At 37.1% G+C, this 25,416-nt stretch overlaps 1 protein-coding gene across 9 annotated transcripts in view; it reads right to left on the reverse strand.

Moving 5' to 3' along the window:
* Nucleotides 1-25,416, reverse strand: part of PRMT3 (protein arginine methyltransferase 3) — a 137,737-nt gene that overhangs the window by 88,014 nt on the left and 24,307 nt on the right. For 8 of the 9 annotated variants that reach the window (XR_009542408.1, XR_009542410.1, XR_009542409.1 and 5 more), the window contains one exon: nucleotides 20,802-20,923. The exons of the other annotated variant lie outside the window; for it this stretch is intronic. Coding sequence is in view for 5 of the 8 variants with exons in the window: in XM_060159520.1 (XP_060015503.1) it covers nucleotides 20,802-20,923 (122 nt within the window). In the remaining 3 variants the exon portion in view is untranslated. The remainder of the gene's footprint in view (nucleotides 1-20,801; nucleotides 20,924-25,416) is intronic. 9 annotated transcript variants of the gene reach the window in all.

Below are 25,416 nucleotides of genomic sequence, written 5' to 3' on the forward strand. Positions count from 1 at the left end.
CATTTTCTTTATCCATTCATCTGTCGATGGGCATTTAGGTTGCTTCCATGACCTGGCTATTGTAAATAGTGCTGCAATGAACACTGGGGTGTATGTGTCTTTTTGAATTATGGTTTTCTCTATAGCTTCACAACCTAGTCATCTTAGTATTGCTGATCTTTTAAATTTTAACTGTGTGTTAAGATCTCATCATGGTTAAAAGTTGCATTTTCCTAATGGCCAAGTATTTTTTCCATATGCTTACTGGCCATATTCCCCTATCATCTTTTGTTCAAATTTTTTGCCCATTTAAAAAATTGGCTCAGTTGTCTTCTTATTATTGAATTTTAAGAGTTCTTTACATCTTCTGGATAAAAACCCTGATGGATTTAAGTACAGTGAATATTTTCTTCCATTCTGTGGCTTTTTCATTTTTTTAATGATATGTTTGAAGAGCTGAAGTTTTTAATTTTGATAAAAACCAATTTATCATATTTTTCTTTTGAGGTTCATGCTTTTGGTGACATATCTAAGAAATCTTTGCCTACATCAAATATTTTCACCTATGTTTTCTTCTAAATTTTTTTTAGTTTCCATTTTAAGTTATTTTTTCCAATATAGCATCATGATCATTATTTTCATATATAATGAAAAAACTTTGCTGGAAAAACTATCACAAGTGATAGTTTCAACTTTGTTGAAGAAAAAGTATTACCAACCCATGGAATTACTTCAGAATCGTTGTCAAAAATCAATTAAACATAATGTGTAAGCTTATTTCTGAACTTCCAATTCTGCCCCAAGATTTCGATGCATATCCTTATGCTAATACAACAGTTTCTTGATTTTTATAGCTTTAAATCAAGTCATGAAGTCTGACAGTGTATGTCCTTTATTCTTCTTTTAAAATTCTTTTGGATATTCTAGGTCATTTGTGTTTTCCATATGAATTTTAGGATCAGCTCTCAGACAATATGTAAACAAAACAGCATTTCTATGTCCCAATAGGAAGTAATGAGAAAAGAGAATGGACATATCTCGGTGAGTGAATAAGGATCAGACTGTCAAATCTGACTCACATAAGCCAGAGATTTTACCCAGTGTCAGGCTTCACAAATAATTTCAAAAATACGGGCAGTTAAGAGGTCCAGACTAATCAGGGAGAAGTCTGGGACATGAAAAGCAACTTCTTTATTCTTCCCTTCCCTGTATTAGACATGCACACTCTGGCCTAGAGTAGACAGGCCTCTAAGTAAGGTGCACAGGTTATTAACTTCCACAGTAAGTAGTCCTGCTCTATGTACCAGATTGCTCCTTGCTTTTTCTGAGTCTCTTGATTGCCTGTATCATTGAAATTATTAATAAAGCTTAATACTGGATAATCTCTCTGGGTAATCCTGGGTAATCAGGTTTCTGTGTGTCTGATTTGAAAATATTTTATCTCAGAGTAGTGCTGTGAGGAGGACTCATACAGATCCATGAATCAAAAAGGCTGAGGCACTTTTTAGCCAGAAAAAGGAGGAGACTGAAAAATAAGAGGAGGATCTAATCCTGGGATAGCTGCCTACTCATCCTTGGTATGAAGTGGCAAAACTGAGATTCAGAGAAAGTAGCTACTGGCCTGAAAGGCAGCAGCAGGCAGAGAGGAAGATAGTAAAAAATTACACTATCTGGCAGTTACTAGCATTTCTAAAAAAATGCCAGTCTTTTCAGAGAAGAGATGATGGCAAGAGAAAGGACCAGAAGAACAGTTTTTCCTCTCACTGGAAGGCCTTCTTATGCTTATATGGCTGCCTGGGAAGATGAAGTATCCACTAAGAAAGTAATGAACTTAAAGCTTGGGGTTACCCCCAAAGACGATACAAACGGAGGAGGACATGGTCAGAGGACTGAGTGCTGAGAATATTTTGTGAAAGAGGACATTTTTGAGAGACATCCCAGAAAATGCTGGTGAAATCATTACTGGCATGGATAAACAATCAGGAGGATACCATCACTTATTTTACATACAACTGAGTAGAAAGGATTACTTGGGTCGATGATAGATCCCTAAGAGGCTGTGAACAGATGCTTCCAGGTGATACAACAACTAAACTACTACAGTGAGTAAGAGCAGGGCTGCAGTTTATCTATCTCAAGAGAGGTAATCCCTTGTCATCACCCTAACCCTCAAGTAGAACAGTTCTCTAAAACAGTAGGCATGTTATGCATGCAAGTCAACTTAGACTGGCTTTATGATAACAATATAATTTAATGCTATTGGCAAAGATAAGAACAGATGTGGAAATCAGCAACTCCTCCTTCTTGAGCACTTTATGTAATCTTGTTATTGGGAAGCCAAGAGAATATTCAGGAGGCAGTATCTGATTACTTTGTTCAGTTACCAAGAATAGTACTGCATGATGTTTTTGACATACAAAAGAAAGGGGGCATCAACAGGAGAAAAAACAGAGGGAGGAAACAAAAACCAGCTCACTGAGAGGGGAGTTTAGATAGCTTTCGAAATATGATGTGAAAAAGAGAAATTAGATAACATTTCTACTGAGTTATTAATAAGCTTTGTAGAGAATGGTTCAAATCCTGGTAGTCATTAGGGTCTTCACAGGTTTTTTCTTTGCAGAAATCATTGTAGAAAATGTTGTAAGATTAAAGATACCAGAGAAATACATGGCAAGGAAATACTGACCAATGTCAGAGGGTAAAATGGGGAAGAAGTTGTTACAACAGCTGACTGGTAGTTCATGCACAGCATCTATTGGGGGATATTCATCCCTTGGATGAATTTTCCATTAAAAGTGACTTAATGGGCTTCCCTGGTGGCGCAGTGGTTGAGAGTCCGCCTGCCGATGCAGGGGACACGGGTTCGTGCCCCGGTCCAGGAGGATCCCACATGCCGTGGAGCAGCTGGGCCCGTGAGCCATGGCCGCTGAGCCTGCGCGTCCGGAGCCTGTGCTCCACAGCAGGAGAGGCCACAGCAGTGAGAGGCCCGAGTACCGCAAAAAAAAAAAAAAAAAAAAAAAAGTGACTTAACGTCCTTGCATTGTCTGGAAGGAGGTTAGAAATATTAACAATACACTTTGATATACTTTAATTTTCAGTGTGTGTTTCATGTTCTTTACAGAAATACAATTGATTTTTACATATTAATTATGTATTCAGTACTATGAACAATTATATGCCAATAAATTGGACAACTTAGAAGAAATGGACAAGTTCTAGAAACATACAGCCCACTAAAATTTCATCAAGAAGAAACAGATAATTTGAACAGAACAATCACTAGAAGTGAAACAGAATCTGTAATTAAAAAACTCCCTGCTAACAGAAGTCCAGGACCACATGGCTTCACTGAGGAACTTTACCAAACATACAAAGAAGAATATATACCAATCCTTCTCAAACTATTCCAAAAGACTGAAGAGGAGGGAACACCTCCAAAGTCATTCTATGAAGCCACCATCATCACACTGATACCAAAAGCAGACAAAGACACTACAAAAAAAAAAAGAAAATACACACACACACATATACAGTAGAGGCCAATATCTTTGATGAATATACACGCAAAAATTTTCAACAAACCAAATGGTGAAAAGCTGAAAGCCTTCCCACTAAATTCAGGAAGAAGACAAGAACGACCACTCTCACTGCTTCTATTCAATACAGTATTGGAAGTCCTAGCCACAGCAATCAGACAAGAAAAAGAAATAAAAGGTATCCAAATTGGAAGGGAAGAGATAAAATTGTCATTACATGCAGATGATATGATACTTTATATAGAAAAACCTAAAGCCTCCACACAAAAACTACTAGAACTGATAAACAAATTCAGCAAGGTAGCAGGATACAAGGGTAACATACAGAAATCTGTTGCATTTCTTTACACTAAAAATGAAATATCAGAAAGGAAAGTAAAAAAAAAAAAATCCCTTTTAAAATTGCATTAAAAAAAAAATACTTAGGAATAAACCTGACCAAGGAGGTGAAAGACTTATACACTGAGAACTATAAAACACTGGTAAAGGAAACTGAAGATGATTTAAAGAAACAGATAGATATCCCATGTTCTTGGACTGGAAGAATTAATATTGTTAAAATGGCCATACTACCCAAAGCAAGCTACAGATTGAATGTGATCCCTATCAAATTAGCTATGACATTTTTCAAAGAACTAGAACAAATAATCCTACAATTTATATGGAACCACAAAAGACCCAGAATTGCCAAAGTAATCCTGAGGAAAAAGAACAAAGCTGAAAGCATAACCCTCCCAAAGTTCAGACAATACTATAAAGCTACACTAATCAAAAGAGCATGGTATGGGGCTTCCCTGGTGGCACAGTGGTTGAAGGTCCACCTGCTGATGCAGGGGGCATGGGTTCGTGCCCCAGTCCGGGAAGATCCCACATGCCATGGAGCGGCTGGGCTGGTGAGCCATGGCCGCTGAGCCTGCGTGTCCGGAGCCTATGCTCTGCAACAGGAGAGGCCACAGCAGTGAGAGGCCCGTGTACCGCAAAAAAAAAAAAAAAAAAAAAAGAGCATGGTATTGGCACAAAAACAGACATATGGATCAATGGAACAGAAAAGAGAGCCCGAAAATAAACCCACCACCTACAGTCAATTAATCTTCGACCTAGGAGGCAAGAATATACAGTAGAGAAAAGACAGTCTCTTCTGCAAGTGGTGATGGGAAAGCTGGACAGCCGCATGTAAACCCCTCACACCATACACAAAAATAAACTCAAAATGGCTTAAAGACTCAAATATAAGACATGATACCATAAAACTCCTAGAAGAGAACATAGGCAAAACAGTCTCTGAGGTAAATTGTAACAGTATTTTCTTAGGTCAGTCTCCCAAGGCAATAAAAATTAAAGCAAAAATCAACAAATGGGACCTAATCAAACTTTGTACAGCAAAGGAAACCATAAACAAAACAAAACAAAAAGACAACCTACAGACTGGGAGAAAATATTTGCAAATGATGCAACTGACAAGGGCTTAATTTCCAAAATATACAAACAGCTCATAATACTCAATAATAAAAAAACAAACATCTCGATGAAAAAATGGGCGGAAGACCTAAGTAGACATTTCTCCAAAGAAGACATACAGATGGTCAATAGGCACATGAAAAGATGCTCAACATCACTAGTTATTAGAGAAATGCAAATCAAAACTACAATGAAGTACCACCTTACACCAGTCAGAATGGCCATCTTTAAAAAGTCTATAAATAATAAATGCTGCAGAGGATGTGGAGAAAAGGGAACTCTCTTACACTGCTACTGGGAATGTAAATTGGTGCAGGTACTATGGAAAACAGTATGGAGGTTCCTTAAAAAACTAAAAACAGAAATACCACATGATCCAGCAATTCCATTCCTGGGTATATATCCAGATAAAACAGAAACACTAATTCAAAAAGATACATTCACCACAGTGCTCACAGCAGCACCATATACAATAGCTAAGACATGGAAGCAACGCAAGTGCCCAGCAACAGATGACTGGAGTAAGAAGATATGATACACAGACACACACACACACACACACACACACACACACACGCACACACACAATGGAATACTAATCAGCCATTAAAAAGAATGAAATATTGCCACCTGCAGCAACATGGATGGACCTAGAGAATATTATGCTTAGTGAAACAAGTCAGACAGAGAAAGATAAATACTGTATGATATCATTCATATGTGGAATCTAAAAAGTAATAAAAACGAACTTATATACGAAACAGAGGCACAGAAATAGAGAACAAACTTATGGTTACCAAAGGGGAAAGGCAGAGAGGGACAGAGGACAGGGATAAATTAGGAGTTTGGGATTAGCAGATACAAACTGCTATATATTAAGACAGATAAACAACAAGGTCCTACTGTATAGCACAGGGAACTATATTCAGTATCTTTTAATAAATGATAATAGAAAAGAAGATGAAAAAGTATATATGTATAACTTAATCACTTTGCTGTACACCAGAAACTAACACAACAGTAAATCAACTATACGTCAAATAAAAAAAATTAAAGTATTCAGCACCTTGATACTTTATTATTGTAATAACTTATTTATAGCTTATTTCTGATATCAATATTCACAAACATATTACTAGGGAACAAGAACAGTCTTGTTCCTTCATTTCCAATTCTTATACCCTTCTTTTTATTGCCTTGCTCCACTGTCTAGGATCTCCTTTACAGTGTTGAATAGAAAAGGTGATGGCAAGTATCCCTGTCCTGTTACTGAACTTAAAGTGAATGCTTTCAAAGCTTCATCAAGTTCTAGGCTGTAATTCTGGTTTTTGTAGATACACTGTGCCATGTTACAATATAACATTCTAGTTCTAGTTTGCTAAGAGTTTTAATATATAGATACACTGAAGTGATATGGAATTTTATCAAACTTTTTTCCCTGAGATATCTCAAAATATTTTTCTGGTTGATTTTCTCAAATTTAACCAAACTTGTATTCCTGGGATAAACTTTATTACCTTCCAATATATTGCTCAATTAATTTTCTAATATTTTGTATAGGATGTCTGCACATATGTTCACAAATGAATGACCTGTAATTTTCTGTTCTACTGCCTTAGTAGAGTTTTGGTATAAAGGTTATACTGGCCTCATATATGGATGCCTGATTCCCAACAAATATGACAGTGCAAAGTAGAGAGGAAAGAATGGTCTCTGCATTAACTGAGACTGGGACAACTAGGTCATTTAAACAGATTACAAATAATAATAATAATAGTAATAATAAAAAGCTGGATCACTACCTCATACCATATACAAAAAACAATGCCTGGTAGATTACAAACTTAAATGTAAAAAACACAACTATAAAATTTATAAGAGAATATAGGAAAACACCTCCATAAGACTTCTTACCCAACTCACATATAGTGGCAACCATAAACATGAATGATGCTCATGAAAACTGAGAATTTCAATACATTAAAGTCACTATGAAGAGAGTGAAATAGCAAGCAAGAATGAGAACTTTTTCATTACATAAAATCTATAAACAAATCAAATAAAAAGAAATTTAAAGATTGCCTACAAATAATAAAAAGGCCCAACTCAATGGAAACCTGAACAAAAGACATAAACAGGTATTTCACAGAAAAGGAAATCCAAATGTCCAATAATCACATGAAAAGATGCTCAGCCTCACTGACAATCACAGAAGTGCAAATTTAAATTGCAATGAGATACTGCTATACAACCAACTGGAAAAAATTCTTAAAGGTAGGCAATACCAACCAGAACTGTTATATACTATTGGCAGAAGTATAAATTGGTATAACCACTCTGGAAAATAGCCTGGCAATGCTGAGAAAATCTGAAGATATGTATACCCTAAAGCCTGCAATTTTATATGTAAATATATACCCCACAGATGTGTGTACCAGGCACATGTACAGAAAGTTCATAACAAAATCATTCTTAACAGACCTAAACTGGAAAACACAAAAATTCCCATCAAGAACAGAAAAGATAAATTGGGATATATTAATCAATGGCATTCTATATAACAATAAACATGAATGAACACTAAAAGTAATGTTGAGCAAAACAAGCTAGACAAAAAGAATGCATATGATTTCATTTATCTAAAGGTCAAAATTGAGTAAACTAAACTATGCCCATTTACGTGGTTAATATATAAAGCAATATAAAGTAAGTGATTACCACCAAAGTCAGTATGGTACTTACCTCAATCAAGCAGGGAGAGCATCTGACTGAAAAAGGGCAAAAGGAGGTGGGAGGAATTCTAAAGTGCTGGAAATGTTCTCTTTCCTATTATTTATCCATACATATGCATATTAGGACATATAATTTATGTGTTATGCACTTTTTAATATGTATATCTCACACAAAGGTAAAAAAGAAAGGATGTTTATATCCCGTCTGAGTTTTTTCAAAGAGGTACTTAATAAAATTCTCTATGAAAAAATTGCTGCAGTTGCTTACTATTTACTGCAATATTTAATTGGGCTTTCACAACTACAAACACTTCAAAGGAAACAGAAAGCAATCTTCTAAAAAGAGCAAATGTTCCCACTGCCATAGAAATATCTTCAGAATGCTCATGCGAAACAAGGTGTATCCTGTAAAAGGCCATCTGCTCAGGCTGTTTATTGTCTGCTACAAGTCATAATCCTATTTGCCTCAGTAATTACTTGTTCAAATATAAATATAACCGGAAAGATTAAGATTTCAGGGAATACAGAAAAAAAGACAAAGGCCATAATTCCCAGTAATTCTGTATTAAAACATCACAACAGATATCATTCATGTAGATAACCCCTTTTATGAGACTGCTCAGCTTAATCACCACCTGATTTACCATTCATGAAAGAAACTATAGATTTTACTTATTTTTCTTTTCTCAAGTGTCCAATCACTAAACCTTACATTAGCATAAAAGCATTCGAGGGCTTCCCTGGTGGCGCAGTGGTTGAGAGTCCGCCTGCCGATGCAGGGGACACGGGTTCGTGCCCCGGTCTGGGAAGATCCCACATGCCGCGGAGCGGCTGGGCCCGTGAGCCATGGCCTCTAAGCCTGCGCGTCCGGAGCCTGTGCTCCGCAATGGGAGAGGCCACAACAGTGAGAGGCCCGCGTAACGCAAAAAAAAAGCATTCGAAATGAATTCTATCTCTGGAAACACCTGCTCAAAAACTAGCATAGATTTAATCTATAGAAATACAACACCATAATAAAAAGAGTACGCTAAGTAAGTCTCTTAACTAATCCAATAAACACAAATTATCTATTTTTCTAAGTGAACATTTTGTTAGAACAACAATCACTATCCTATATTATTTCCTATCTTAAAAGTAGCAATTTAAGTTTTATCTCATGATACAGGGACATCATCATGATTATCTGATACTGGGCATACAGAGATAAAAGACATGGTCTGTGCACTTAAGAACATGGTCTAAGGGATTCAGAGCAGTAAAGAACACAGGGTCCACAGGAGCTAATATAAGCCCTTAACTAAGTGACATTTGAGCTTAGTCAGGAAAAAACAGAGCATCCACAAAGACGTATGCAAGCATGGGGGTAAAGGAGGGTGCCTCATCTCTGTGTGCACAAACTGCCTGTGGTTGTGTGTGTGTGTGCGTGTGTGTGTATGGAAGAGAAATTCCAAGTTTGAAGAGCTATAAATAGTTTAGTATGATTAGAACAACAAGAGGTAGTATGTAGTGACAAAGTTGGGAGGTAGTTACAGGGGATGCAAAGGAGTCTAGATTTTATTTAGAGATAATGAGGAGACATTTCAGGATTTTTAGAATGAGAAATATAGGATCAAATTTGTAATGTACCTCTGCCCAATGTGATTTTGATAAAAGACATAGTCTAGGTTCTAAGAAAGAACATGGTCCAGCAGAGAGAGAGACGTGCAAACAGCATAAAGTACCACAGGGGTTCATACAATGAACACCTTATCAACTAAATGGCATTTAAAGCTGGTGACAAAATTATTATAAAGTTTACCTAGAAGAATACATGGGTGATAACAACTATTTTTTCACAATGCATATGGGGCAGGGGGACAGGGAGGGAATACCCTGATATAAAAATATACAAGGTATAGTATTACTTTGCTTTCAGTTAGCTATGGCACCCAAGCATACATATTTCTCTCTTGTTCCCCAAGCATGCTGAAATGACAATAAAGTAATACAAAATGCAATAAATTTATAAACTCATGGAGATTTTAGAAGGTGATATCAAACAACCAAAGATTCTGATAAATTCAGTGGGGAAAAAAGGAGACTCAAATCATTTTGGTAAACTTGTGAAGAAGGACCCAGTGCTCAGTGCACACATCAGAGAAGACTGTAGTGGAGGTGGGAGCCATTTTTCACAACACAAATCCCTGATGTCAAGAGGTATACAAAGTGGAAGTGACAAAGGAACTGAAAAATCATAGGAAAAGTGGTGCCCAGAACAGATCTCCCTCCCTTCTTCTCAGAGAGATGAGAGAAAACCCATACCAATTACCTTTATGAAATAATCTAGTCCTCCATTCATAAATGTAAAACAAAAGGAATCCTTAACTATTTGAGATAGGGGAAAGATGTAAGGACATCTCATAAACAACAAGTATTACCAGGCAGATAATTTCAATGCAGGGGCCAGACTTGCAATCAGAACAAAGCTATTCCATGAGCTGCCTCCCTCCCAAATGTACCATTTGTGTTTACAGGAGTGTAGCTGTGCAATTACTAACACTGGGGACATTTATTATTTAAAATTAGCAATAGCTTAGCTTCTAACACAATGAAAAAAAATGAAGAAAGAATAACCTGGATTCAAGCAGAGACAATAGGTTTTCAGTCTTCCGTGCTGACAATTTATCTGGCTTTGAATGTTTGATGTCCTGGATCTTGAAAATACATTCATTCATTCATTCATTCATTGAGTAAGTATGTACACTGAATACCTACCTGTGTGCCTGGTACCCTCCCAGGAGGTTGGGGCACATCCGTGAATGAAATGGAGAAAAATCCCTGTCTAACCTTAGGGAGCTTATATTTTTAGTAAAGCTTACATTTTCATGTATTTCATCTCCTGTAACCTAAGTCTTTAAAGTGAGATCTCATACCAGGATTAGAGGTAATTTTTAGTTTCTCCTTTATTCTCTCATGTCTTCCCAACACAAAAACAACTTTTTCCCCTTTCTTCCTTTATTTATTTAAAGGGGAAGAGAATTGGTAGGAAAGTCAATCTGGCTGCACTGAGAGAGTACATGACAGAAGACCAAATAACTGAATACAAATAACCGAGCTACTTATGTGCAGATGTGTTAATTCATGTGAGTATATACGCAATACAAGAATGTGAATTAAGGCATGGATTTAAGAAACATCAATGAGGGACTTCGCTGGTGGCTCAGCGGTTAATAATCCGCCTGCCAATGCAGGGGACACGGGTTCGATCCCTGGTCCGGGAAGATCCCACATGCCACAGAGCAACTAAGCCCGTGCGCCAAAACTACTGAGCCTGTGCTCTAGAGCCTGTGAGCCACAACTACCAAGACCTCGTGCCACAACTACTGAAGGCTGTGCGACTAGAGCCCATGCTCCAAAACAAGAGAAGCCACCGCAATGAGAAGCACACCCACCGCAACAAAGAGTAGCTCCTGCTCGCTGCAACTAGAGAAAGCCCGAGTGCAGCAACAAAGACCCAACGCAGCCAAAAATAAATATAAATAAATAAATAAATATAAAAGACACATCAACTGTAGACAACGGATGGATCTGAGAAACAGTAAGGCTTTTCAAGAGGACTCTATCTCCAGCAAGTTTGCTGATGGAGACGTCAAGTTTGAGTCCCAGGTTCCCATTTTGACCTGTGAGAAGAGTTAATGCAGGTCTGTTCTCTCAGTTCTTACTTATCTCTGTAACCATGTCAATAATTCTTCATCAAACCCTAAGAACAAAACTCCTGAACATTCATGTAGTTTCTGGTTAATGATGCTATTCTATACACATGAAGCTGTGGACCAAGACAAATCAGGAGGACAGCAATGTTTAAAGTAAACATGAAGATTAATGATATGTACCTGGTATCTGACATGGGTTTGTACAATGGCTGGTCACCAACAGGTATGTGCCTACGTGAACAGTGAGAACTATAGACTCTAAGACTCAAGCAAACTTCCTTGGGTAGAGACATCTCATAAGAGTCTCTGAGGTTCACAGCTAGAAGGAAAAGTACATCTTGCGTGACTCTTGCAGAGAAGAAAGGATTTTGTGGAAGCCTGTACATGACCTCCTTACCTATGGATATCTTTTTCTTACTGTCCCTGGACTATATCCTTTGCTGTAATAAATCTTAGCTGTGAACACAACTTTATATTGAGTCATGTGAGTTCTTCCAGTGAACCACTGAACTAGTGGGTAGTCACAGGACCCCCAAGACAGGACCACTGAGTTGACACAAAATTAAGGGGATGGTGGGACACAAGAAAAACTGAATTTAGTTTCCACGTAAGTCGTCTTGATCACCTTCATTACCTTCATTAGAAGACTCCTGAGCAGCAATTTTTTTTTTTTTACCATTTTAGCTTCATCAGTGGTTCAAAGTTCCCTTCAGCTTTCACTTGCTCTTCTATTATTTCTATTATATTTATAAACAAATATGAAGAAACATCCCTTACTTCAAGGATTTATCCGGTGCATTTTGTGATCTTGTTCCAAATATTATATATACCACCACTATCTTTAAATTCATTAACTTTATTCTTCTCAGAAACCTTTCACTAAGTATCTACCACATATAAGACACTTTGCCAGGTGTTATAGGGATAAGAATATTAAGAAGATAAAGCTCCTATCCTAGAATCCAGAGAAGGACATTTACATAAATATGACAACAGATCTAGGCTTTTCTTAATGTTTCATTTTTAACAGTATTCTAGACACAGGCAATATAAAAGACTGCATCTTTAATGTCATACTGAGATTGAAAGCACTGCATTGTAGCCATATGATAGATCAATCTTCTCATGAAAACTCCTCTGCAATAACATCCAAAAGTCTGAATAATGAGCTATTCCACAGCAGAGTCAATGAGAAACCAAAGGCAGCCAGAGTAATGGTAAAAATATTGCCAGAAGCTACCTCTGCTTCCTGAGGGTGAACACTGGATACAACTGTCTGGCAACTGAATAGCTTTGCTGTCCTTAGGTAAGTTTATGTTTCTGAAATGATCATTCACTGGAATGTGACAGCTAGAAAAAGAAACAATTTTTCATTCCTTCCATATTCACTTTGAGTTCTATTTGCCCGTTAATATAACACCTTTAAAAATCCACATTCTACTTTATTCATGTCTACAACCTCAGAACTGCAAGCCTGACTTTCTTATTAAGTCCCAATTTATATACAAATAATTTATATATGTATATAAGCCCTAATATATATATATTAGTTTACATTAAAGCCAAAACTTACTCCATTCTACACTCATTTCTTTAGAAATGTTAGATCTGTTTTTTAAACAAAGAAAAGAAATAATTATTTTATCATTACTTTGAACACAATTCAAGGATTTTAAGTCGAATATATCTAAAAGAATAAAGAAACATGTATTTTAAAAGTATCCATCTTTTAGAATTTAAAGTACTTTTTTCAGATGTAAGCTTATGGAGTTTTAGAGAAATCCTGCTGTGTATAGATTTCTGACAGAGAAAGAAGCTTCAGAATTGCTAAAGACAATCACAGAGTTCTTCTGTGCTAATCAGAAGAGTTGCTTTCACTGACTGATGATAGTTCTAGAAAACTCCAGTGCAATAATAGACAAGTATAAGAGAAGCTTAGGGTAGATTTCAAGGGAGGAGAGTGAATACGGAATACAGCTGGCTAATGCTTGAAGTTTTATGGTGTAAGAGAACAGACTGTGAAACAGAAAGAATACAAAAAAGAGAGTCATCATATGTTGGTGGGATAGCTGCAAGAAATGATCATTTTAGAAACATAACCAATCAAATGTAAAGTATTATTGGAGGCACTGGTGCCAAGCCAAACATACCACTACAATTATCACCTAATATTATTATAATTACTAACATTTAGTAAGCAGTTACATGTCAGCCACTTGGTAAAGCACCATAAATGGATTCAATCCTTATAATAATCTTGTGAGATAGGTACTACCATCAACCCCATCTTATAAATGAAGAGACCAGGGCTTCCCTGGTGGCGCCGTGGTTGAGAGTCCGCCTGCTGATGCAGGGAACGCGGGTTCGTGCCCCAGTCTGAGAAGATCCCACATGCCGCAGAGCGGCTGGGCCCGTGAGCCATGGCCGCTGAGCCTGTGCGTCTGGAGCCTGTGCTCCGCAGCGAGAGAGGCCACAACAGTGAGAGGGCCGCGTACCGCAAAAAAAAAAAAAAAAAAAAAAAGAGACCAGGGTTAAAGAAGTTAAGCAATTTTCCCATTTTCATAAAGCTAAATAGTCAAAAAGCCAAAATTAGAAATCAAGTCATTTGGTTCCGGATGCTGAGAGAAGTATGCTATTCTGCCTCCTCAACTGGTAGAATAATGGGCCAGTAAATGCTGGGAATATTAACATAAACTGTTTCCTGAATATTCTTCTACAGGGACATTCACAAACAGAAGAACAGAGGTTATATCACCCCACAGTATAAATTTCAAATATTCGAATGGAAAACAAAGGAGAGATGCTGAGAACACTATGGAAATAGCTATCTTTTCACAATATAAAAAATGCAGGGGGTGGAGTCAAGATGGCATACTAGGAGGACACGGAATTCACGTCTCTGAACAACCAGGGCACCTACCAGGCACCAGTGGGGCACCATGGACACCTAAGGGGATGGAAGGAACCCCCAGCGACTGGGTAGGACGGGAGCTATGGGGGGGAGTGAGGGGGGAGGAAAAGTGAAGGCAGGACGGGACTGGTGGTGAGAGGGGTGGCTGGGGGAGGGGAAGGGATCCCATGTCCGAAGGCAGAAATTGGGGACCACTGGGAGGGCAGAGGATCAAAAGGGAGTGTGGCCAGCTTTCCCCTGCCCACTTGGGGCCCCAGGAGCTTGCTGAGATCCTGGGCCTGATCTTCTGCCCACCTAGGCCCCCTCCAGCCACGAGGGTCCTGAGGGAGTGGGAGGGAGGGAAGGGGGAGCAAAAGTAAAGGCCGGACCTCCCGGACGGGCATCCCTGAGGGGTAGCTGGGGGAGGAGAGGAGTTCCTACACCCAGTGGGACACACACACAGTTAGGGGTCCAGCGGGGACCAGGGAGATCCTGGGGGAGACAGTGGGCATGGGGGGGCATGGAAGAGAACACGGCCAGTGCTCTCCCAGTCCACTTAGGCACCAGGGAGCCTACCTAAAATGAAGATTACTTTACCCAAAAAGGATCTCATTCAGATTTGATGGAGAAATCAAAAGCTTTACAGACAAGCAAAAGCTAAGAGAATTCAGCACCACCAAACCAGCTTTACAAGTGCTAAAGGAACTTCTGGAGGCAGGAAACACAAGAGATAAAAAAGACCCAAAAAAACAAACCCAAATCAATTAAGAAAATGGTAATAGGAACATACATATCAATAATGACCTTGAATGTAAATGGATTAAATGCTCCAACCAAAAGACACAGACTGGCTGAATGGATACAAAAACAAGACCCATATGTATGTTGTCTACAAGAGACCCACTTCAGACCTAGGGACACATACAGACTGAAAGTGAGGCGATGGAAAAAGATATTCCATGCAAATGGAAATCATAAGAAAGCTGGAGTAGCAATACTCATATAAAATAGACTTTAAAATAAAGAAAGTTACAAGAGATAAGGAAGGACACTACATAATGATCAAGGGATCGATCCAAGAAGAAAACATAACAATTATAAATATTTATGCACCCAACATGGGAGCACCTCAATACATAAGGCAAATGTTAACAGCCATAAAAGGAGAGATCAACAGTAACACAATCATAGTAGGGGAATTTAACACCCCACTTACACCAACAGACAGATCATCCAGGCAGAAAATAAATAAGAAACCACAAGCTTTAAATGACACAACAGACCAGATAGACTTAATTGATATCTTAAGGACATTCCACCCAAAAGCAGAAGAATACACTTTCTTCTCAAGTGCACACAGAACGTTCTCCAGAACAGATCACATTTTGGGTCACAAATCAAACCTTGGAAAATTTAAGAAAACTGAAATCATATGAAGCATCTTTTCCAACCACAACATTATGAGATTAGAAACCAATTAAAGGAAATAACAGTAAAAAACACAAATACATGGAGGCTAAAGAGTGTGCTGCTAAATAACCAAGAGATTACTGAAGAAATCAAAGAGGAAATCAAAAAATACCTAGAAACAAATGATAATGAAAACACGATGATCCAAAACCTATGGGACACAGCAAAAGCAGTTCTAAGAGGGAAGTGCATAGCAATTCAGGCTCACCTCAAGAAACAAGAAAAATCTCAAATAAACAATCTACCTTATACCTAAAGTAACTAGAAAAAGAACAAAGAAAACTCAAAATTATAGAAGGAAAGAAATCATAAAGATCAGAGCAGAAATAAATGAAACAGAAACAAAGAAAACAATAGCAAAGATCAATAAAACTAAACGCTGGTTCTTTGCAAAGATAAACAAAATTGATAAACCTTTAGCCAGACTCATCAAGAAAAAAGGGGAGAGGATGCAAATCAATAAAATTAGAAATGAAAAAGGAGAGATTACAACTGACACCGCAGAAATACAAAAGATCGTAAGAGACTACTACAAGCAACTATATGCCAATAAAATGGACAACCTGAAAGAAATGGACAAATTCCTGGAAAAGTACAACCTTCCAAGACTGAACCAGGAAGAATTAGAAAATATAAAAAGACAAATCACAGGTAATGAAATTGAAACCATAATTAAAACTACTAGAACTAATCAATGAATTTGGTAGGGTTGCAAGATACAAAATTAATGCACAGAAATCTCTTGCATTCCTATACACTAACAAAAGATCAGAAAGAGAAATTAATGAAACAATTCCATTTACCATCTCAACAAAGAGAATAAAATACCTAGGAATAAACCTACCTAAGGAGGCAGAAGACCTGTATTCAGAAAACTATAAAACACTGATGAAAGAAATCAAAGATAATATAAACAGATGGAGAGATATACCATGCTCCTGGATTGGAAGAATCAATATTGTGAAAATGACTTTACTACCCAAAGCAATCTACAGGTTCAATGCAATCCCTATCAAATTACCAATGGCATTTTTCACAGAACTAGAACAAGAAATTTTACAATCTGTATGGAAACACAAAAGACCCTGAATAGCCAAAGCAATCTTGAGAAAGAAAAACGGAGCTGGTGGAATCAGGCTCCCTGACTTCAGACTATACTACAAAGCTACAGTCATCAAGACAGTATGGTACTGGCACAAAAACAGAAATACAGATCAATGGAACAGGACAGAAAGCCCAGAGATAAAGCCATGCACATATGGTCACCTTACCTTTGATAAAGGAGGTAAGAATATACAATGGAGAAAAATCAACCTCTTCAATAAATGGTGCTGGGAAAAATGGACAGCTACATGTAAAAGAATGAAATTAGAACACTCCCTAAAAGCCATACACAAAAATAAACTCTATTTATTTTTGGGCCAGACACTATAAAACTCTGAGAGGAAAACATAGGCAGAACACTCTATGACATAAATCACAGCAAGATCCTTTTTGACCCACCTCTTAGAAAAATGGAAATAAAAACAAAAATAAACAAATGGGACCTAATGAAACTTAAAAGCTTTTGCACAGCAAAGGAAACCATAACAAGACGAAAAGACAGAATTTCCATTTCTCAGAATGGAGAGAAAATATCTGCAAATGAAGCAACTGACAAAGGAGTAATCTCCAAAATATACAAGCAGCTCATGAAGCTCAGTATCAAAAAAACAAGCAACCCAATCCAAAAATGGGCGAAAGACCTAAACAGACATTTCTCCAAAGAAGACATACAGATGGCCAACAAATGCATGAAAAGATGCTCAACATCACTAATCATTAGAGAAATGCAAATCAAAACCACAATGAGGTATCACCACACACTGGTCAGAATGGCCATCATCAAAAAAATCTACAAACAGTAAATGCTGGAGAGGGTGTGGAGAAAAGGGAACCCTCTTGCACTGTTGGTGGGAATGCAAATTGATACAGCCACTATGGCAAACAGTATGGAGGTTCCTTAAAAAACTAAAAATAGAACTACCATATGACCCAGCAATCCCACTACTGGGCATATACCCTGAGAAAACCATAATTCAAAAAGAGTCATGTACCACAATGTTCACTGCAGCACTATTTACAATAGCCAGGATATGGAAGCAACCTAAATGTCCATCAACAGATGACTGGATAAAGAAGATGTGGCACATATATACAAGGGAATATTACTGATCCATAAAAGGAACAAAGTTGAGTTATTTGTAGTGAGATGGATGGACCAACAGTCTGTCCTACAGAGTGAAGTAAGTCAGAAAGAGAAAAGTACCATATGCTAACACATATATATGGAATTTTAAAAAGCGGTACTGATGAATCTAGTGGCAGGGCAGGAATAAAGACGCAGATGTAGAGAACAGACTTGAGGGCATGGGGAGAAGGGGAAGCTGGGATGAAGTGAGAGAGTAGCAGTGACGTGTACACACTACCAAATGTAAAATGGATGGCTAGTGGGAAGCTGCTGCATAGCACAGGGAGATCAGCTCGGTGCTTTGTAACCACCTAGAGAGGTGGGATAGGGAGGGTGGGAGGGAGGCTCAAGCAGGAGGGGATGTGGGGATATATGTATACATATAGCTGATTCACTTTGTTGTACAGCAGAAACTAACACAACATTGTAAAGCATTCATACTCCAATAAAGATGTGGAAAAAAAAAGGCAAAGGAGAACATCTTTGAAGAAAAGTACAATGTTGGCTCATCCAAAACAAAAAGGTCTGATTTTCAAACTCTATAGGTTCTAAGTAAAGCAAACTACTGAATGCAACCAATACATGCACTGTGAGTAGTGAAATGGAGAGACAGCATAGTAAATTGGCTTTGAGTATGGACCATGGAGTCAGGCTGCCTGGGATCTAATCCTGGCTGCACTACAAATAAGGAGAGTTACATAGTCTCTGTGTCTCAATTTCCTAATCTCTATAAAAACAAATATATATATATATGTACTGTTTCTGTACCTACCTCAAAAAATAATTAAATAGAAAGTACTAAGTTAATGTTAGCAACTTTTATTGTTAAATTTAAGTACCTAGAATTGAATGCTAAGTCATTTTCAATAAATGCTCTCATGCAAAATTTCCATACACTCCAGCACTAAATTTCATACACAATGAATTTGATTATAATCATTGTACAAACATATTTCTAAAAAGTCACTAGGAATCAGGGCTTCTGTGAAATAAAATGAAAACAAAACAAAATAAAATGAGTGCTATCACTATCTTTTTCTTCCATGAGGGAATTAAAATGACAGCACATCTAGTCTCACCTTACAGAAATCAAAAATGACAAATCAATACATAAATGAACATGGTCTTTCATAAGATGAGAATTTCTAATAGAAATATCTTACTGTAATCTTACTATCACAACAATAAAATTTTGATAATTCATCTAAAACAATCTCTTCTTTGGGACAGTGGTTCTCACATCTGTTTGGATGGTAATGCACAAGCAAGAGAGGGTGCTCTTTACAGAACCCCCAAAATGATGATGTTGTAGTTAATGGCAACATAAGAAATAAAAAAAACTTTACTAGATTATGGACTGAATATGCATATGCAACATAGATGCATATTCTCTAATATGAAAATAATAACCACAAACCTCTATCTATGAAAAAATCTAAGCAAGAGCAATGTCATTTTTTCATTAACATTAATTTAGTACTTGTTAGTAATAACAGTTGCTAACTTCTGAATACCTACTACATGCCAGGGCACGCAATATGCCAAAGAGACTGAGGTGCATATCTTACTTGTAACTTATTTACCTTACTCACAACCGTATGAGGTAGTCATCATGATTTTCATTTTGACAGTAGAACAACTGAGGTTTCAAAGAGGTTAGATATAATTTAACTGAAGTTCAAACAACAGGGAAGGGAAAGAGCAAGGACTCAAACCTGTCTGACTCAAACTTTGCACTCTTAACCACAACACTAGACTTCAATGCAATAAAATCTAAAAATTTAAACATTTTACATAATTAAATTTTATATGAATCAGAAATGATCAATATTAACCAATTTTAAGAAAAAAACATATGTATCAGTGGGGAGGACCATTTAAGAATCATTGCCGAGAATCTAACATAAGCATGGCAAAAGCTGTTAAAAGAGTAGACCTTAAATGTTTCCAACACAAAAAAGTAATGGTAATTATTTCATGTGACACAATGGAGGTGTTAGCTAATGCTATGGTGGTAATCATTCTGTAATATATTCATGTATCAAAGCAATACATTTTACACCTTAAACTCACACAATATTATGTGTCAATTATATCTCAATAAAGCTGGGGGAAAAAAGAATCACTAATAAGCCTGCTATTAAAATTATTCTGGAAATTATTCCAAAGTTCCAACTGTAACATGCTTTGGTTAAGTACACAGCTAACAAAATCTAGTTCTAAAGACTGTAATTCAAATGAAGGTCTTCTTACTAGGATATAAGCCAACTGTAAAATCAATCACGGATCAATTAACCTAACTAACTTAATTCCTCAAAGAGAGGAGATATTTTTAGAGAACATAATTAAGTTTGTAGCCATTCTGGAATTTACTTATTTTAATTTGAGGAGGCACAAGGGCTAGTGTTGTCAAAAAGAAAAAGATAATCCTTAGTCTTTTTAGTTGAACTGCTATTTGCTAAAGGAAATACTACTGATATATTGAGTTTTGTAGCAAGTCTTCTAACACTGCCCTACATGTCCATGATTTCTAATTTCATATTATTGTAATCAGCATATCTATAGCCATAATTGGAAGGACAGAAAACTAGATAAAAATAATTCTCATCAATGAGAAGAACAATGAAAAGATTATTCATAGCTCAAACATGTCTAGGTCAATCCAACTTAAAATCTTATTATTCTGGAATGAATTTTTACTAAAAGACAAGTGTCTTGAGTCTGCATTGGATAGCTATTAAAGACAAGAAAATCAATTGATATTAATCATTAAATTTAAAAATAATCTTAAGTCAAGCCATAAAATGCATCTACCTTATGATATGCATTGCCTGGTAAAGTATTTCAGACTGATCAACTCCAAGAACCTTCTTTGCCCCAGCTTTAGCAGCAAACATAGAGAGAATTCCAGTTCCACAACCAACATCCAAAACTACCTGGTGTAATAAAAAAACAGATGTTATCGAGAAGGTCTAATACTTTAAATCCTATTCATATATGATGATGTTTCTGGCTAGGAATAGATAACAAAATTTAAACTTTACTGATCAAATATGGTAATAATTTCTCTTTGGGGAAATAGAAAATATAATTACATTAAGTTGTTTTAAATTCGTAACAGTGTTTTGGCCACAGTCTGCTGCAATCAGATGCAACAATGTAAATTTAAGAAATGTTTTATATGAAATAAGCAATTCCCACAGACTTATTAAGGGGGAATTAGTCTCTTTTTTATTTCCTTATTGTATGTATGCTCTAATTTAGGCTTAGTAATTCTAAATTTTAACAGAAATAAACTTTCTCAAGTTTGAGTGGCAGGAATTAAGCAAGATAGCCTGATCCAGTACAATTTAAAAATGGTTATAAAGGAATCATGAATGCAATATTACCCAGCCATAAAAAGAAACAAAATTGAGTTATTTGTAGTGAGGTGGATGGACTTAGAGTCTGTCATACAGAGTGAAGTAAGTCAGAAAGAGAAAAACAAATACTGTATGCTAACACATATATACGGAATCTAAAAAAAAATTGGTTCTGATGAACCCAAGGGCGGGACAGGAATAAAGACGCAGACGTAGAGAAGGGACTTGAGGACACGGGGCAGGGGGATAGAAGGAGAAGCTGGGACAAAGTGAGAGAGTGGCATGGACATATATACACTACCAAATGTAAAACAGCTAGGTAGTGGAAAGCAGCCACATAGCACAGGGAGATCAGCTCGGTGCTTTGGGACCACCTAGAGGGGTGGGATAGGGAGGGTGGGAGGGAGGCACAAGAGGGAGGGGATATGGGGATATATGTATAAATATAGCTGATTCACTTTGTTATACAGCAGAAACTAACACAACATTGTAAAGCAATTATACTCCAATAAATATGTAAAAAAAAATAAAGGAATCATGGATATAGAATATTGCCATAACCCCTCCACTTCCAAAATTAAATGTTCAACTCATTTTAATAATACAGGTACAATAAAAACAAACTGGCTTCTAGAACTCAGTAACTTGAGAGTTAAATTTTTAAAAATGATATTCATTATCATTGGTGAAAGAAATAAGAAGAACCAAATTTAAGATGTTATTGGGGATAGGCGGGGAGCAATTATTTCTAATCAAGAATTTCACACGGTTCTTCCCAGAACAGTATAGTGAAACGTGGTTGGTTCATAGTAAAAAACAAATTACCAAGGAAACACATTCAGCAAAATACTCAGAGGTACACTAGAAATTACTGAAAACTGTAGTGCCTTAAGTCTTTCATTACCAATGACCTGAAACCCTATATACTTGTCTCAAAATATGAAATTATTTCAGTAGTCTTCTACTATAAGTATTCACTGAGCATTACTAAGTGCAGGCATTGATCATGGTGATGGGGTACAGCAACAAACAAGACCAAGTCCCTGTCCTAATAGAGCTTACAATCTTGTGGGGGAGACAATGAACAGACCAAGAATAGAGAATAAAGAACAGAGAATGTTAACAGAGAATAGTAGTGTTATAAAGAAAACTCAAGCACAGAGTAGACATTAGAGCAAGGGGCGGGGGACACACTCTTTTAGAATTTTAGATAGGTCTGCGAATACTTCTCTGATACATGTGAGCAGAGAAGGAAATGAAGTAAAGGAGTGTGCCAGGCAAAGATCTGGAGGAAGTGTCTTCTAGCCATAGAAGATATTAAATGCAAAGCACAAGATTCCAGGCAAAGCAAGAAGGCCACTGTAGCTGAGCTGGGTGAGAAAGGTTCCTTGGCGGTGAGATCAGGGTTAAGCAGGGGTCAGATCACATAAAGCCCTTGGATTTTATTCTGAGTAATGGGAAGCTACTGTAAGACAAATAGAACTAGAATTAAGACTCTATTATATTTTTCAACAATTACTTTTTCACTAGGTAAAACATTCATACAGTTTAAACATCAAAAAGTGTATTTCTTATTTATCCTTCAAAATAATTTTTATGCATATACAATGCAATACTATATATGTATTTCCTTCCCTCCTTTACACAAATGGAAGCATATTATACCCACTGTGCTACACATTGCTTTTTTCCTTAACAATATAATTTAGAGATCTTTCCATATCAGTTTATAGAACTTCTTTCTCTTATATAGCTGTATAGGATTCCGTATCATGGTTGTACCATAATCTACTGATCCAGTTCTCTACTGATGGACATTTACGTAGTTCCTGAAATTTTACCATGACAATCAATGCTGTAAATAACATTATACCTAATCCCATTCATACATGAGTAACTCTACAGATGTACAAAGGAGTAAATCTATTCCTAGAAATAAAAACACTGGGTCAGAGAGAATATACATATTTGTAATTCTGCTAAACATAAATTACCCGCCATATGGCAATTCTACTCATGAAGACTCAAATCAGCAATGTGTAAGGGCCAATTTCCTCACAGGTGACACTAGTCCATATAATCAAACTTTCAGATTTCTGCCAATATGGCAAGTACAAAATAATGATATACTGGTCTAGATTTAATGTGCATTTCCATTATCATGAGGCTTTGCAACATATTTCACATGTTGTACAGCCATCTGTAGTTCTATGTGAACCATCTATTTTAGCCTTTCTCCATTTCTCCACCAAGTTGTTAGTCCTTCTCTTACCAAATTTCTCTTATCAAATTTTATCAAATAAGAGTTCTTTGTTAGTGAAGAGCAGACCTTTGTAATATGACTTGCAATGTTTTCTCTCAGCATATGATTTTTCGCCTTTTGATTCTGCTTAAACTGATCTTTGCTATGTAGAAATTCTTTACCAACAGTCAAACTCATTAATTTTTTCTTTTAATGGCTTCTGGATTTTGATCATAATTAGGCCAACTTAGCCCATATTCTCTCCTATTTCATTCACACTTCCTTCTGGTACATTTATAGTTTCATTACTACAGTTTTTTTTTTTTTTAAATCATAGTACACACTAAGAGGTATGGTTCCAACTTTACTTCTGTTCAGAAAGCTAGCCAATGGTCCCAACATGTTATTAAACAGTCTGTGTTTGCACCCCCCCAAAATTCACACGTTGAAATACTAACCCCCAAGGTGATGGTATTAGAAGCTGGGGCCTTTCGGAGGTGATTATGTCATGGGGACAGACCAAAACACACAGAAATTTTAGTGAATGCTGAAGGTCCCTGTCTCAATTCATTCAGTATGCTATAATAAAAATACCATAAACTAAGTGGTTTGTAAACAACAGAAATTTATTTCTCACAGTTCTGGAGGCTGCAAAGTCTAAGATCAAGGCACAGGTTGACTCTGGTGAGGGCCTGCTTTGTGGTTCACAGACATGACTTCTTGCTGTGTCCCCACATGACAGAGGAGAGGAAGGGATCCCTCTGGAGATCTGTGTATATTTTGGTTTATTTCTAGATTTTTATTCTGCTCCATTAATCTGTACAATCACGTACCAATAATTATTCTAATTATAGAAGCTTGGCAGAATTTCTGTCTAGTAAAGCTGGTCCACCCTCACTGCCAATTGTTTTCACAGTGTTTCTGGACAATTTTATATGTTTATTTTCCCACAAGAACAAGAAAATCAGCTTGTCTATGGTTTCTTTGTTTTGTTTTTAAGTCTTAGCATTTTTATAGGGATTGCACTAAAATATAAATTTATGGAACACAGACAATTTTATTTTGTGTTTTCCATTCAGGAACATGGTATGACTTTCAATTTGTTTAAATCATCTGTTATGTTCTTCAGGAGTTTGGGGTTTTAAAAAATCTTTTTCATCTAAGTCCTGCACATTAGTTAAGTCTGTTCCTACACATTTTATCTTCTGCATTGTTTACTAGTGTAAGTGAAGTCTGTTCCATTACATCTTTTTTTAAAATTAATTAATTGATTTATTTTTGGCTGTGTTGTGTCTTAGTTGCTGCACGCGGGCTTTCTCTAGTTGCGGCGAGCGGGGGCTACTCTTTGTTGTGGTGCACAGGCTTCCCATCGCAGTGGCTTCTTTTGTTGCAGAGCACAAGCTCTAGACACACGGGCTTCAGTAGTTATGACATGCTGGCTCAGTAGTTGTGGCTTGCAGGCTCTAGAGTGCAGGCTCAGTAATTGTGGCGCACGGGCTTAGTTGTTCCACGGCATGTGGGATCTTCCCGGACCAGGGCTCAAACCCGTGTCCCCTGCACTGGCGGGCGAATTCTTAACCACTGCGCCACCAGGGAAGCCCTGTTCCATTATATCTTGAAAATATAATACACCAAAACTGACTCCAGAAGAGACAGAATCTAAACAGTCTAATTTCTATTGAAGAAATAAGGTTGCCAAAAGGCTACTGCTCTAAGAAGGACGTGGCCCAGATGGCTCCACAGGGAGAATGTGACTGTTCCTGCACATGTGGCCTATCTGGGTGAGTCAGCACATTTTAACATAACCACTTCACACACAAGAAAG

The sequence above is a fragment of the Lagenorhynchus albirostris genome, chromosome 9, assembly GCF_949774975.1.
Source record: "Lagenorhynchus albirostris chromosome 9, mLagAlb1.1, whole genome shotgun sequence".
Taxonomy (NCBI): Eukaryota; Metazoa; Chordata; class Mammalia; order Artiodactyla; family Delphinidae; genus Lagenorhynchus; species Lagenorhynchus albirostris.